General features: G+C 38.2%; 1 protein-coding gene across 2 annotated transcripts in view; it reads right to left on the bottom strand.

Moving 5' to 3' along the window:
• Positions 1-16,956, bottom strand: part of Zfr (zinc finger RNA binding protein) — a 68,646-nt gene that overhangs the window by 40,137 nt on the left and 11,553 nt on the right. For both annotated transcript variants that reach the window (XM_048368541.1, XM_048368540.1), the window contains exons 3-5: positions 12,609-12,888; positions 10,470-10,614; positions 7,846-8,064 (exon numbers count right to left, since the gene is read on the bottom strand). In XM_048368541.1, the coding sequence (XP_048224498.1) occupies positions 7,846-8,064; positions 10,470-10,614; positions 12,609-12,888 (644 nt within the window). The remainder of the gene's footprint in view (positions 1-7,845; positions 8,065-10,469; positions 10,615-12,608; positions 12,889-16,956) is intronic.

A 16,956-nucleotide genomic window follows, 5' to 3' on the forward strand; every position in this document is an offset into this window, starting at 1 on the left:
AGAAGCTAGTTTGAAGAGGCAAGATAATTAAAGCTTAACAGGAAGTCTGTTATGTAGCTGGAATTCACATGAAACTATCACAAATTAAGACTTATTCTACCTTACAAAAGATGAACATTTGTTTAATGTTTTGGTTTTATTCATTTCCATTGTTCTAACTCTCCATTCAGTTATTAACTATATAGATGTTTACTTACTGATTTAAAATATATCAAAGTTCAAAATTTGACAAAAATCTCTTTATATGCAAGTCTGTCTAGCAACTGAAACACTACTTCTAAGCTAAATTTGAAATAGGGAGTGCATCTGATTTCCAGAGATCTAGTTAAACGTCTTTTTTTTCTTAAATGGTAATAGGTAAGGAGCAAAAAGTGAGGCTCCGGAGTCAGATTCCTAGCTGTGAAGACAGCACAGAACAGCTACTTACAGTGAGTTCAACATTTGGTTTCTTGAATGCTGTCTGCTTATAATGAAAAAACTTGTAACTCACTGACTCTAATATACCTGCACATATAGAGAAAAGCAAGATTTGGATGAACAAGAGCTAAAGACATATGGGAAATCAGAATGACAGGTATCTGAAAATGGACATATCCAGAAGAGAAAAAAGGTATCAGGCAATTATTGAGAAAAGCTTTCCTTAAGATTTATGTCAGGCTGTTGCTATACTACTAGAAATGCTTATGTTTTAGAAAAGGTGGTTAAAAACAAAAACAAAACTAAGAAAATATCTAAAATAAAAACCGGAAGAGTGAGTTAAACTTGTATTAAGGATAAGCACATGAGTGGATGAGGAAAAAAAAACTAGTTAAACTCTTAGTAGTGTCCTCTGCTATTTAAGAATGTGAAGAAAGGGCTGGGAATATGGCCTAGTGGCCAGTGTGCTTGCCTCCTACACATGAAGCTCTCGGCTTGATTCCCCAGCACCACATATATGGAAAATAGCCAGAAGGGTGCTGTGGCTCAGGTGGCAGAGTGCTAGCCTTGAGTAAGAAGAAGCCAGGGACAGTGCTCAGGCCCTGAGTCCAAGGCCCAGGATGGCCAAAAAAAAAGTAAAGAAAAAGTAACTAAAGCTCATGGCTAAATGCTCTAAAATTAATAGGCAAAATATACACAGTTTAAATTCACTGTAAAGAATCACAGTATCCAATTAAAAACATTAAAGGCAGCAGCCTGACAAAGTGACATGTGCCTGTATCTCACCTCCTTATAAGGCTGCGAGCTTCTGAAGTAAAAAGACCATCTGAGCCCAAAAGTTTGAAGTTAGACTGGGCAACATAGCAAATACTCATTTTTTTTAAAGAAGTGAAATAGAAAAAATATTTAAAGCTGTTTTTAGAGTACTTTTGGTTAAAAACATGGTTAGGTAAAATCCTTTTTGTGTGTGTGATGCTGGAAATTGAACCTAAGGCCTTGCACATGGCTAGGTAAGTCAGTCACTTTGTCACTGAGGTAAATACAAAACCCATGGAATCTTTATAATTGACATTTCCCAAATGATTTTGGTCCTCCTACATATAAAGTGTTAACCAACATGCTACTTAAATATAATTTATGTATGAAGAAAACAGAAAGCAGTATAAAGGCAGCAGAAGCCAACAGTGCTAGCTATTGAGATTTTCTAGTTTTGTTCTCTTTTATTTTAGTTTTTAAATTTAAGAGTCCATAATATGGAAAGTGAGTTAGCAGATACTATGCAGTTTTAGAAAGCACCTAGAAGGTATGTATCACTATCTTTATAATGGAGAAAACCTATCAGAGACTACCATCAACGTTAACAATAATAAATGATTTCCATTTGCACACACAATTTAAAATCACTGAAAGACAAGCTTAACTACAGCTTAATACATAGGTATAAAAATGCATATACTGAGAGGTGAGATGGATTTCCTGGTGCTCCTGAAAAATTCATAGTACACCTTTTAACTTTCACAATGATGAGAATTATCATTCTACTCTACATAGCTTATGAGGAAGTCCTTTTATTTAAAAAAAAAAATCTGGAAGCAGAATCCCCGCCTAACAAGTACAAGGCCCTGAGTTCAAATCTCCAGTACCAAAAAAGAAAACAAAAAGCTTGTCCTACCATCAGAATAACTGAAACCTAATTTTAAAGTGTAGAACATCAGTCTATAGAATATCAGGTACGTAAATTACTTCACAAGTACTAACACGTCCCAGGTGTTATGGAGAGATAAAGGAAATATGATATTTGGTCCCCTGTTTAAAGAAATTTACTATCTGTATCAATGAATAAGATACCATTTATCAAGTTTATACTATTTTAGAATCAGCTAGTACTTCCCTAAATAAAAATCCTCTGATTATAATTTAGGAACATTAGATTTAAAGAAGAATGTGAGGGGCTGGGAATATGACCTAGTGGCAAGAGAGCTTGCCTCCTACACATGAAGCTCTCGGTTAGAGTCCCCAGCACCACATATATGGAAAACGGCCAGAAGGGGCGCTGTGGCTCAGGTGGCAGAGTGCTAGCCTTGAGCTGGAAGAAGCCAGGGACAGGGCTCAGCCCCTGAGTCCAAGGCCCAGGACTGGCCAAAAAAAAAAAAAAAAAAATGTGAGGTGGAATACTAAATAGGAACCTATTATGCTAGACCTATGATGCTAGATATCCAGAAATTAGAGATCAGGATTGTTTATGGTCAGCCTGGGAAAACAAGTCTATGAGACCTCATTTCAAGCAATAAAAGCCAAGTATAGTCAGCTGCAGGTGGCTCACACTTGTTATAGCTGATACTCAGGAGGCTGAGATCTGAGGATAATGGATTGAAGCCAGCCAGGGCAGGAAACTCTTTGAGACTCATATCTCCAATTATTAATCACCAGAAAACCTCAAGTGAATCTGTGGCTCAAAGCAGTAGAACACTAGCCTTGAGCAAAAAAGGCCAAGGACAGAACCCAGGCCCCAAGTTCAAGTCTCACAACTGACAAAAACAAATAAACAACAACAAAAAAAACCCATACAACTAAACTAAGTATACTGGTACAGACTTGTCGTGCCAGTGACTCTGGGATCATAAATAGGAAGACTGCAAGTCCAGGTTGGACCAAGCATAAATGAGATTTTATTTGAAAAATATTTAAAGCAAAAGGTGCTTGGGGATATAGCTTAAGTGATAGAACAAGCTTGAGACGCTAAGTTCAAAACCTCAATACTGACTTAATAAAATTAAAACTATAATATTTCAGCAAACCCTTCATGTTTATAAGCCAGCATTTAATATACACCAAAAGTTTAGGATCCCTTTTAATGAGATAAAAGTTGCAATGGCCCCAAGTTGCAGATATAGAACATAGACATCTTAACAATGAGCTGTCTGGATGGCAATTTCACATACTCTAAAAAAAAATACATTCTCTTTGGCTTAAGAGAGCCATCCATGTCTAGGAACTTAACCTAAGGAAACAAGTGGACAAATGCACAAACATTTACACATCAAGCTGTTTCTAGTTTTTCCTAATAAACTCAGTACTCTGAAGACTCCATCAAAAGCTTGGTAGGACTGATCAAGTTCAGTAAAGCTGAGGACATTATAAAACGCAGTAGAATTTTTATACCCGAGTTACAAAACTGTTGAAAAAAAAAAAAGAAAGCAGTTCCATTTATAATTAACTCTAAAAAAAGAAAAGAAAAACCTCCAGAAATAAATATAGTTAAGAAAATGAATGACCTCAATAATGATAATTATAAAACACTGGTAAAATAAACTGAACACACACAAACACAAGAAAAGATGTCTCATGTTGAGGATTTGAAGACTTTAAATTGATAAAATGTCCATAAAATCCTACGTGATCTACTATCAAAGTTAACAGTGACTTTCTTTACAAAAATACTACTAAAAGCTATATATTAAAGACTTATAATGGCCAAAGCAATCCAGATCAGAAGAACATAGCTAGTAGTAATAGAATATGTAACTTCAAAGCATACTAGAAAGCAGAGTAATCAATGCAGCATGGTAGTATCATAAAAATAGACATAAGACAATATACATAAGAACCCAGAAGTTCATATATTTAATGAAGTTATCAAGAAATACACTGTAGGGCTGGGGATACAGCCTAGTGGCAAGAGTGCCTGCCTCGGTATACCCGAGGCCCTAGGTTCGATTCCCCAGCACCACATATACAGAAAACGGCCAGAAGCGGCGCTGTGGCTCAAGTGGCAGAGTACTAGCCTTGAGCGGGAAGAAGCCAGGGACAGTGCTCAGGCCCTGAGTCCAAGGCCCAGGACTGGCCAAAAAAAAAAAAGAAAAAGAAAAAGAAAAGAAATACACTGTAAAAGGGAAAAGATACTTCAGTAAGTAGTGCTGGGAAAATTGATATCTATACTTAGAAGGAAGAATCTAGGCCTCTACCTCTCATCACATACATAATCAACTTAAAACAGATTAATAACTTAAGAATGGAATGATGAGGGGCTGGGGATATGGCCTAGTGGTAAGAGAGCTTGCCTCGTATACATGAGGCCCTGGGTTCGATTCCCCAGCACCACATATACAGAAAACGGCCAGAAGTGGCGCTGTGGCTCAAGTGGCAGAGTGCTAGCCTTGAGCAAAAGGAAGCCAGGGACAGTGCTCAGGCCCTGAGTCCAAGGCCCAGGACTGGCCAAAAAAAAAGAAAAAAAGAATGGAATGATGAAACGAATAAAATTATTTGGGAAACTCAGACATTGATCTGAACAAGGATTTTACAGACAGAACTTAAGAAGCACAAGAAACAAAAGCAAAATTTGACAGATGGGATATCAAATTAAAAATATTCTGTACAGTAAAGGAAACCATCAATGTAGTGATGAGAGAACTAAGGAAAGGAAGCATCTGCAAACTATTCTTCTAACAAGAGATTAACTCCAGAATATATAGAAATTCAAACAATTCAACAGGATGAAAACTTTATTTAAAAATAAGGGAGAGAGACACCATTGGTGAGTCCCAGGGTTCAATCCAGGAAAAAAGATGGATATTTATTTCTTCAAAGACATACAAATGGACAATAAGTATGTGAAAAAAAAAAAGGCTCAATATCACTAATCATGTGGGAAAAAAAACAAAAGCCACCATGAAATAGCATCTTACTCAGAATAAATACTAAAATACCGGCAAGGATATGAAGCAAAGGGAACTTGTTACTGATGGCAACATAAATTAGTATAGCATGGTGATTCTCAAAAAAATAGTATGTATGTATGTACGTACGTACGTACCTACCTACCTATATCTACGATCTGAAGATCTTCAAAACCCCCAGGACAGCAAAGTTCAAGAGACTCTTCTCTCTTCAATAAACTACTCATAAAAAGCCAGAAGTGGCGCTCGCTGTAGCTCAAGTGCTAGAGCACTGGAGAGTGTATAGAGGCGCAGGGACAGAGCCAGACTTGGAGTTCAATCCCCAAGATGAGCAAAAAAAAGTTTCCTTAGACTTTCCTTCTAACTACAATCCTCACATCTTAGCCTCTTGAGTAGCTAGGACTAGGCATGAGCCACCAGGCGCCCAGCTTCAGCAGTTGCATATTGATTATAGCACTATTTACAACAACATCCAAGATATGGAATTAAGCAGAAGTCTTTGGCAGAAGGGATAAAGAAAAGATTGAAAAAGAAACAAACACAGAACAAAACATAACAAAAAAACCAACCAGGTGCCAGTGGCTCATGCTTGTAATCCTAGCTACTCAGGAAGCTGAGATCTGAAGATCACCATAAAGCCAGCCCAGGCAGAAAAGTATGTGTGACTCTTATCTCCAATTATACTCTAGAAAACCAGAAGTGGAACTGTGGCTCCAAGTACTTTGAGCAAAAAAGCTCAGGGACAGAGCCCATACTGAGTTCAAGCCCCATAGCTGAGTAATAAAAATCACATCGGTAGATCCCTGCAGTCATGAAGAATAAAATTCTGTCACTGTTCATCAACATGACGAGACCACAGTACATTATGTCGGTAAGTCACATACAAAAGGCTAAATGTTGCATGTTTCTACTTATACGTAAAAGCTAGAAAGTTAATCTTGAAGGGAATAAGAGGATAAAGTAGCAATTATTAGGGCCTGAAAAATACAGGATAATGATGACACGATAGTAAATGGGTTCAGGAGGATGCAATCTGATAAGCAAAATATTTTCGTGTGTGTTCACACACACTGGTACTCAGGTTTGAACTCAGGGCCTAGCTTTTTTGGGTCAAGGCTGACATTCTACCACTTGAGCCACAGCCCTATTTCTGGCTTTTAACTGCTTAACAGGAGGTGTTTCCTGCCCAGGCTGGCTTTGAACTGCAATCTTCAGATTCCATCCTCCTGAATAATAAGGATTATAATAAAGGGTGGAGTCACTACTGGTGCTTGGCAAGAGGAGTAACTTTCTTTGTTTTGGTCAGTCTGGGGGCTTGAGCTCAGGGGTCTGGATGCTGTCCCTGAGCTTTTTCTCTTAAGGCTATCACTCTAACCAGTTTGAGCCATGGTGCTACTTCTGGTTTTCTGGTGACTAATTGGAGATAAAAGTCTTACAGACTTTCCCTGTCCAGTCTGGCTTCAAATCATGATCCTCAGAGCTCAGCCTCCTGAGTAGCTAGTATTACAGGCATGAGTCACCAGTACCCAGCTAAAGAGTATCTTCTTATGTTCTAGAAGTACTGTCACACTGTACCTCAAAAGCATACTATTTTACATATTATAATAAAGTGTCAATGGAAATATTTTAAAAGTCTTAAATGATTTAAAATATATAAAACAAAAATACAGTGCACTCACTCAATGAAATACTATGCATTCCTTAGAATACTTTCTGTGCTAGTGGTACTTTTAAGAAACCATTGGTCTACTAAAATGGCTAAAAGAAAAACTTGAAGTCTATCTGTAATACTTTACAGTAGGTAGAAAGGCAAATGTGCTCAAAGACATCAACATGGTAATGACAAATGACTTAGAAACTGGTCTGAAGAGAATTCTACTATCCAAAATTGGTACAATATGAGCCTCCAAAAGAGAAATGACAGTTATAGATTACAGTATACTAAGTTAAATGAGTCCACAGTAATATTAAAAAGCTATATAAACAGAAGTGGTGAATATGACCGAAGCACACTGCATGCATATGTGAATAAATCACAACAAAATGTGCATAAGTAATAAAATTTTAGAAGTATCTACAGATCTACATCTTTTCTATCCTTAAGAGATAGGGACAAAGGCTCATGCCTAGCTACTCAAGAGGTTGAGATCTTGAGAATAGTTTGAAGCCTGCCCAGGTAGAAAAGACTACTAGATTCAATTTGCAAAAATAGATAGCAAAAAAGAACTGGAGGTATGGTTTAAGTAGCAAGACACCTGCAGTTGTTATGAAGGTGAGCAAAGCAAAACCCATACCCTCCCCCCCAAAGTGGAAGGATGGGATTCTTTAAAGCAGAATATCTAGGGCTGGGAATATGGCCTAGTGGCAAGATTGCTTGCCTCGTAAAGCAGAATATCTAAATGTGTAAATTTTTTTTCTTTTTGCCTTCACTTCTGCAGAAACTATAGTAGGTAGTTGAGCCAAGTAAGATCATGTGTTTCTTCCTCTAATTGTAACTCTATACCCAGCTTTTAACCAGATTAAATTCCCAAAGAGCACCTTAAGATTCTGCTAAGATCTACCACAAAAAACAAGACGAAACTTCTTGCACTACAGTCCTTTTTCAGAGTATGCACACATGCTTACATTAATACCTACTGATCAATTCAATTCCGCTATTGGGAATAAGAGAGTCTCAAACAAAACCAGGACAGTTTCTAGTAAGTCTCTTTGTAATTTTTTTACTTTTGTAAACACAGCTTATCAATCATACCAGAATAAGTAACTGCTGTGGTACTGTACGTAGCACTCTGAGTATATGATGGCACCACAGTAGCCGCAGCTGCCACTGGCTGTACGGTGGAGGACACAGGATAAATGGAGAAAGTAGTGGTAGCTGGACTTGGTGTGGCTGGTTTTATGGCTGTCACTTGTCGAGTTTGCTGGGCTTGAGTATACTGAGTTGCACCTTGGCTATAACCTGCCTTGGGAGCTGAAGTGAAAAAGACATCAGAAAATGAGTTAGTCACTACAATTATGTAACAATATACTTAAAAATTAAAATGGATGGGCACTAGCAGTACTTGCAATTTCTTGGTGGAAAAGGGTACAATTCTTATTATAAATATGAATGAAATATAGCATCTACTACCTTTTCCCAATTTTGGCAAAAACTTACAATGCAAATAGCATTATTACTTATAGCTAGCAGATTCAAATATGTTGCACAGGGGTGAGGGGCTTGTTTAAACTTAAATGTTAAGAACAGAACCTCAAAGAATATGTTGCAGTGCAGTGTTTAATTCTGAAATTTGTTCATATACCACCTATTGCATTTTACTTGCTTATCCACTGTGAACTTCAATTCCAATTCAAAAAGTGCTACTCACTTCATTCTTCAAATGTTAAGAGCTTGAATAAAGCTATTCTTAAATGGCAACCATTAATTTCGCTTCTCAACTTTGTGCTGTGACTATATTCAAAACAAATACTTGACTCTACCTTACTATTACCAAATGGAATAATTAATTGCTTATTAATGACTACTAAAACATACCACTTTTATTTTGGATAAAGACTGAAATATTAGGGGATCAAACTCATTTTATAGTTAAGTTGGTAATATAACTTTTATCTATCCATATCTATTAGTAATTTGATTCATAGAACAGAGATGAAAATGTTTTACATAAGAAAACAATACCCATGGTTTGTTTTATAAAACATACATAATCAATGCCAAAACTTAAGACTAAACCAAGATCTTCTGACTTTTGGATAATTTTGCATAAGACTAGACTGATAATTAACTAGGGAATCCATTATAAACACAACCAAACAGGGACCATAAAAATTTAAAGTCATAATAATTCATACATATATGTATGTATCTAATTCCCTCCCACCTCTGTCCTCAAACTCAACAACCCTCTTGGCTTTAGCCTTCTGAGTGCTGAATAACAGGCATGTATACTCCCAGCTTCAAAATATTTTAAAAACCACTTTTAATGAATTCACAAACCCATAGAACCAGAAGGGACTCTACAAAGATCTCAACTATGTCATTTATAGATAAGAAACATGAAACCAGGCACTGGTGGCTGATGTCTATAATCCTAGCTACGCAAGAGGCTGAGACCTGAGGATTGCAGTTTGAAGCCAGCCTGGGCAGGAAAAGTCTGTGAGATTCTTGTCTCCAAGTAACCACCAGAAAAGCAGAAGTGGCACTGGGGCTCAACGTGGTAGAGCACTAATGTTGAGTGGAAAAAGCCCAGGGACAGTGTTTAGGCTCTGAGTTCAAGCCCCATGACCAATTAAAAAAAACAAACAAACATGAAGATCCAAATCACTTACCCCTATTAGTAGTAAAGCAAATGTTGGAAGCTAACCTAACTCTCTCTCAGTTCAAGTCTACTAAATCTTTAGGTCCGTCAAAAGTAATTTCACTCAATTTTCAGAACTCAAGAGCTTTGTTTTAAAATTCTCAATGTAACCTACATGAAAGTTTCTACCCTTTGAAAGCCACAAATATACAGGCTTCTATGTAAACAATTTTTTTTCTGCATTTGAATCATTATATACTACACCTACACTTACACACACACACTGACAAACTGTCACTCTAGAGATAAAAACATAGCCACATTAAACAAGTCCTCTCTATATTTATGTAGAATATGTATATATCAAAACAAACATCAAGATATGGAAACAAGAGATCTTATTCCTCCCAATTTTTATTTTTTGATGATTCTTTTTTATGTATGGTGTATTTGCTTGTATGTTTTTGGGAAGGTAGAAGGAAGGTACAGAACTCTAAGGAAAAAGGGTAAAAAAGTGAAGCAGTTGGGCTGACACTGATAAAAATGAACCCACGGGGAGAGACAGGTACGAGAGACTGGGAATGAGGGAAGGGAAGACACTCTACAAAAAGAAATGTACTCATTTACCTGACTTATATAATTCTAATTCCTTTGTACATCACCCTTCTATTAACAGAGTAAATTTTAAAAAGGCCTCATTGGCTATAAGGGCAGGCAGCAATATAAAATGTTCTAAGCATTTCTGGCAAAAATATGTGGTAAGAAGTTACTGCTATGAACTTCTTTTTATAAAAGGGCATGTTATGAACTGGTTTCATAACCAGCTCTTTGTGATAAACAGGCATTCTAGGCTATGAAAAAAGACTTGGTTACAATCTGTTTCTCTCAAAGTTGTGTGTGACACAATGATTTTAGATAGATTTTTATTTAAAAATATCACGTCCCCTCCCCACTTGTGGAAAGGTCTCACTATGGACCTCAGATTGGCCGAAAACTCTTAATCCTCCTGCGTCCACCTCCCTAGTCCTAGAAGTACAAGAATGAATCACCATGTTCAGCTTTAATAGTACCTTACCTGTCTGATAGTAGGTTTCAGCAACAGATGGCTGGGGCTGGGCAGCAGCAGCTACAGCAGCAGCAGTTGCTGTTGGCTGTTGGTAGTACTGCTTACTATCGTAAGCTACAGCAGGAGCGGTGGATCTTACATATGAGTATGAATCCTGAAGAAATAAAGAAAAGTTTTGCTATGAGGTACACACAAAATATAATAAAGGAGCTGGGCACTGGCGGGTGGGTCACACATGTAATCCTACTCAGGAGGCTGAGATCTGAAGATTGCAGTTTGAAGCCAGACAGGGCAGGAAATAAAGACTATGGAACTATCTCCAACGAACTACTTACTCAGAAAACGCCAGAAGTGGCAATGTAGCTCAAATGGTAGAACACTAGCCTTGAGCTTAAGAAGCTCAGGAATAGCACACCCAGGCCCTGAGTTCAAGCCCCAGGACCAGCACAAAAACAAACTTCTATCAGACCAGAAAAATTTTAAGTGACAATTATTCAAATAAAAATCAACTTTTGGGGCTGGCAATGTGGCTTAGTCGTAGAGTGCTTGCCTAGCATGTACAAAGCCCTAGGTTCAATTCCTCAGTACCACATCAACAAAAAGCTGGAAGTGGCACTGTGGCTCAAGTGGTATAGTGCTAGCCTTGAGCAAAAGCAGCTCAGGAATAGTGTCCAAGCCCTGAGTTTAAACCATAGCACTGGCAAAAACAAAACAAACAAAAAACAATAAAATAAAATAAATAAAAAATTAAAAATCAATTTTCAAAAAGGTTCATGGTAATTCTTATCTTAGAGATAGGTTCTGTAATATTAGAAAAGAACACTTCTGTTCCTGAGAGGTATAAATTCAGTGGCAGAGCTTATATCTACCTGGGCTGGATTCCCAGTATTACACACATAATCAACAGTCTCCCCTCCCAAAGCACACAATAAACACTGTTATTATTATTTTTTTTTTTTTGGCCAGTCCTGGGCCTTGGACTCAGAGCCTGAGCACTGTCCCTGGCTTCTTCCCGCTCAAGGCTAGCACTCTGCCACTTGAGCCACAGCGCCGCTTCTGGCCGTTTTCTGTATATGTGGTGGTGGGGAATCGAACCTAGGGCCTCGTGTATCCGAAGCAGGCACTCTTGCCACTAGGCTATATCCCCAGCCCCTATTTTTTTTTTTTTTGCCAGTCCTGGGGCTTGGACTCATGGTCTGGGTACTATTCCTGAGCTGCTTTTGCTCAAGCGTAGCACTCTACCACTTGAGCCACAGCGCCACTTCCAGCTTTTTGTTTATGTGGTAATGAGGATTTGAACCTAGGGCTTCGTGCATGCTAGGCAAGCACTTTACCACTAAGCCACATTCCCAGCCCAACTACTTCTGATTTATAATTAATGTTGCTTCCTTTTCACTCTTTTTTTTAGATCAAGGTAAGCTAAGTGAATTCTGGCAGTATACAAAGTGAGGAAGGGTATGAGGATATGCAGATAGACAAGAATGAAGCAGTTGGCAGGGCCTAGAAAATGATGGGTTTCATATGTGCTATTAAAACAACAAATTTTACTAATACTCCATTTTGGGGCATAATAAACAGTTAATTACACACATCAAAACGAATTCCAGTTTAGTAATTTGCTGGAAAAAGCAAATATTGATAGTTAAATCTTTTTTTCCCACAAAGAAATACTTATGCTAACAAAAGAATGTGGAAAAATTTGGGGGAAAGTCCCATAGGACCAATTTAGGCGGCTGGCTATAAAAGACAGGTTGAAGAAATTAGGACCAAATTAACAACATCTTGACAGCATAAAATACTGGGCTTACTTTCAAGAAGAAATACCTGTGTTTCAAACAAACAAGTGATGTCATACTATAAGCAAGACACATTTTTCCTGTGTCTTATTTTTCCTCAAAAGCTTAAGATGGAGGGAAAGCACTTAATTATATAAAACTACTTAAAAACTAAGACATATACATGAGATACTACATGGAAACAATACTTACAAACCATTTCTCAAGACATCTAGAATACCCATCCACTTTTCTCTATCACTACATGCATATTTTGGAAGACTTAAGCTTGACAAACACCAGTTTAGGCACTAATACATATACTCTGCCCATCAAACTTACATGGTACGACTGAAACTAGCATTCTTCTTACCTGGTAGTTTTGTGTAGTAGCTGGGGGTGGAGGCGGTGGTGCTTCTTGTTGCCTCTGGGTATAACCATAGTCAGTTGCCGTGTGTGCAGTAGGGTAGCCTCCATAAGCAGCAGCTGTCGCAGCTGCAACAGCTACAGGAGCAGGCCTGGCAACGGCAACAGTGGCAGCTGCTGGTGCATAGGCAGCAGTAACTGTGTGAGCAGCTACCGGAGCCTGATGGACAGTGTAGCTAGCAACTGTAGTTGGATGAGAATAGGCTACACCCGAAGCTGGCTGCTGGCTATATGTGAAGTAGAAGAATAAATATAATAAAATTTAATTTTTAAAACAGGAATTAATCATCTTAAAGTTATCTATTAACTAAAAACACATTTGCAAGTAACTCAATCATGGACTACCAAAGATGAGGCATTTAATTAAACTCAACAAACTTATAATTCAACACTATATTTCTGTTCTTTCTTTTCTCTTTTTTTTTTGCCAGTCCTAGGCTTGGACTCAGGGCCTGAGCACTGTCACTGGCTTCTTTTTGCTCAAGGCTAGCACTCTACTTCTTGAGCCACAGCGCCACTTCCAGCCTTTTCTGTTTATGTGGTGCTGAGGAATCAAACCCTGGGTTTCCATGCATGCAAGGCAAGCACTCTACTGCTAAGCCATATTCCCAGCCCTATATTCATATTCTTTTATTCCTTAATCTCACTATGCTATATACAGTCACACATGTTATAGTTTTGATTACTGATCTTACTGCAAAGCAAGAATGACAAAGTAAGCTAAGAAACACTAGGCAGGAAAAAAAACAAACTGTACCAAATTAAAAACTTAGTGAAAAAGCATTTTTTGGGTTGGGGATGTGGCTCAATGTCAATAAGTACTTGCCTGGCATGTGCAATACCTTATGTTCAATCCCCAGCACAACAAAACAAAACACCTCCAAAAGACCACAATTTGTTGCAGTGTAAGTTCTTTATCACCTCTAAAACTTAGAGCTGGTTAACCTTGTTGCTCAGCAGTGGTTCTCAACTGGGGGAGATTGTTACCCAAAGGGTATATTTGGCCATGTTTATCATCATTTTCCCTTTTTGTTTTGGTGTTGGAACTGAACTCAGCTTTGTGTGTGATAAGCACACAACTATGCCACTTACCTACATCCCCAACCCTGAGGGTATTTTTGAGATCAGGAGGTGGTGGTTATATGTACTATTGGCACCTATATAGGTAGAGACTAAGGACAATGTTACACATTCTAAAATGCACAGGATAGGTACCTCCTGCCAAAGAATTACTAGCAGTTCTGGTCTAAGGTAGAAAGCTTACAATAAAATATCTTTAGATAGGCAGTATTTGATTATACAATTTTCTCTTGAAACATAACAGGATGTGTTATAAAAAGAATCCTAAGGCAGATGCTTTGCAATCATTGCCATTTAAATCTCAAGAGGTAAGAACATTTTCCAAACAATAAGCATATTAATTTCTAGCTAATCTTTTTTAAGAAAAAACTATTTGGGGGGAGTACCAATCCTGGGGCTTGAACTCAGGGCCTGAGAGCTCTACCACTCTGAGCAACAAGGCCACTTCCCATTTTCTGGTGGTTGAACTCAGGGCCTCGGCTCTCTACCACTTGAAGCCACAGGGCCACTTCCTGTTTTCTGGTGGTTAATTAGAGATAAAAGTCTCATAGACTTTCCTGCTTGGGCTGGCTCTGAATCTCAACCTTCAGATCTCAGCCTCCTGCGCAGCTAGGATTACAAGCATGAGCCACATGTACCTGGCTTCTCACAGACTTTTGGTCCAGGCTGGCTTTGGACCACAACACTCAGATCACAGCCTCCTGAGTACTAGAATTACCAACATGAGCCACAAGCATCTGGACCTACTTTAACTTTTAAATTAATAAGTCATATGAAACAAAAGGTCTATAGATTCCAAGCATATTAATTGTTAAAAGATTTTGAGTAATTTATTCATAAGTCTACTTGCTAAGGCTAAATTACCAAGTAAGAAATGCCTTCTAAAACAAGGAGCACTGATGATTATTTTGCTGATAAATTTTAGCTAAGAAGCTTTACTATGAGCCAATAGTTAAGAATAGTTAAGAGGAGGGGTGGGGAGAAACAGACATAAGCTAAAACTGCACTAATTAAGAGTATCTGATTCATAGGTTATATAGCACAAGTATTTTACGCTGGAACGAATGTTAACATAAAAAGCATAAAATTTTAATTCTAGGCCATCATATTTCACCTCTATTATGAAAATACACATATTAGGTTGTGTCCAAAAGGAATCAATATCCAATTTATACATGTTTTAGTTCATATAAAATAGGGACCCGGGGCTGGGAATATGGCCTAGTGGTAGAGTGCTTGCCTGGTATACATGAAGCCCTGGGTTCAATTCCCCAGCACCACATATATAGAAAAAACTGGAAATGGTGCTGTGGCTCAAATTGGCAGACTGATAGCCTTGAGCAAAAAGAAGCCAGGGACAGTGCTCAGGCCCTGAGTCCAAGCCCCAGGACAGGCAAAAAAAAAAAAAAAAAGTGCAGGACCTGAGGAAATTGTCAGCCTAGAAAAGCTGACAGCTTGTAAAAAGAAGATATTCCATGTTGCTCTAGAATAGAACTGGAGCCAAAAGTTGAAAGTTATGGGGTTGCAGATTTCAGTCAATATGAAAAAGAAAAGAACAACAAAAAACCAGAAATAGGAGTCCAAAGAAATTATCATTTCTATTTATGAGGTTTTCATATTTTGATATAAAAGTAGCTAACACTTCTACATACATGCCAATTATAAGAGAGGAAAGGGGGAAAGCTGACATTTTAATAGTGGAAAAGTGAGCCAGGCACTGGTGCCTCATGCCTAGCTATTAGTTTGTCCTTCTAGGTTATTCTGGTTTGTCCTCTTTCCCAGCTAATTAGGAGCCTGAGATCTGAGGATCTAAGTTCAAAGCCGGCCCAGGCAGGAAAGTCCATGAGACTCTTATCTCCAATTAACCACTAGAAAACTGGAGGTGGAGCTGTGGCTCAAATTGGTAGAGCACTAGCCTTGATCAAAAGAGATCAGGGACAAGCTACAAGCCCCAAGCTCTGAGGTTCAAGCTCCATAAGTGACCCCTCTCCCCCCAAAAAGAAAAAATACTGGGATAGTGGGCTAGAACTGTTGTCTTTTTAAACAATTTTATTTATTAATTGAACACACATTTTTTTTGACAAGGTGTTGTGCAAAAAGGGTACAGTTACATAGTAGGGCAGTGTGTATATTTCTTGTGATATCTTACGCCCTGTTTTTCTTTCCCTTCTTCTCTAGGTCAGGTAGACATATATACAATACACAATGTATCAAGAACATATACAGTAGCCACGTGGCCAAGCCCAAGAAAATTCGCCTAGGGCTTTAAATGTAATGTCGATATTAGACAATATGTCGACAGTAGTCTTATATGAACATACATACATAGCTTTTGAGCTATTGTATTCCACTGATAGGTCAATTTTTTACCTTTATATGTTGAGTAGTTGTTTAGTTTTAGTTACATAACTGTTGGGTCGCTGCCCCAATCCTGTGGGAAATACCATTTGACAAGCAGTTTTTGGTTTCACCAACCTGGTCTCTACTGTCTCTCCGTCTCCCTTTCTTAACAGTCATATATCAGGGAGATCATGCCCCTTTGTTTTCTGTAGAACTGTTGTCTTAATGGACAATTCTACTAGGAAGTCATACTCCTTCAAAGTTCTAGACCTGAGAAAATTCGTATTTAAAATATAAATTCTCCAAGTCTGAAACTTGTGTTAAACATTTAACTTATAAAGACTATACTGTAGGGGCTGGGGATATGGCCTAGTGGCAAGAGTGTCTGCCTCATATACATGAGGCCCTGGGTTTGAGTCCCCAGCACCACATATACAGAAACTGGCCAGAAGTGGCACTGTGGCTCAAGTGGCAGAGTGCTAGCCTTGAGCGGGAAGAAGCCAGGGACAGTGCTCAGGCCCTGAGTCCAAGCCCCAGGACTGGCCAAAAAAAAAAGACAATACTGTATATGAAAGATGTGGGTTAACCAAAAAGTTTAGGTACAATTGGGTTATTATACAGGTGTTCTTAGTACCAGTAGGAAACTAGTTCCAGGACTCCCAGCATAACAAAATCTAAGGATACACCTTCAAATCTCTCATATAACATACCATAGTATTTGCATATACCATACAAAAATCCTTGTGCATATTGTGAGTCAACTATCACTTGTAATATGTGTTATTAATATGTAGTGTAAATTCTATGTAAAAAGTCGCTGTGCCAGTAAAAAATGACAAGGAAAATGTCTATACATGTTCATTAGTACAGTCTTC

This window comes from Perognathus longimembris, chromosome 19 (assembly GCF_023159225.1).
Source record: "Perognathus longimembris pacificus isolate PPM17 chromosome 19, ASM2315922v1, whole genome shotgun sequence".
Lineage (NCBI taxonomy): Eukaryota > Metazoa > Chordata > Mammalia > Rodentia > Heteromyidae > Perognathus > Perognathus longimembris.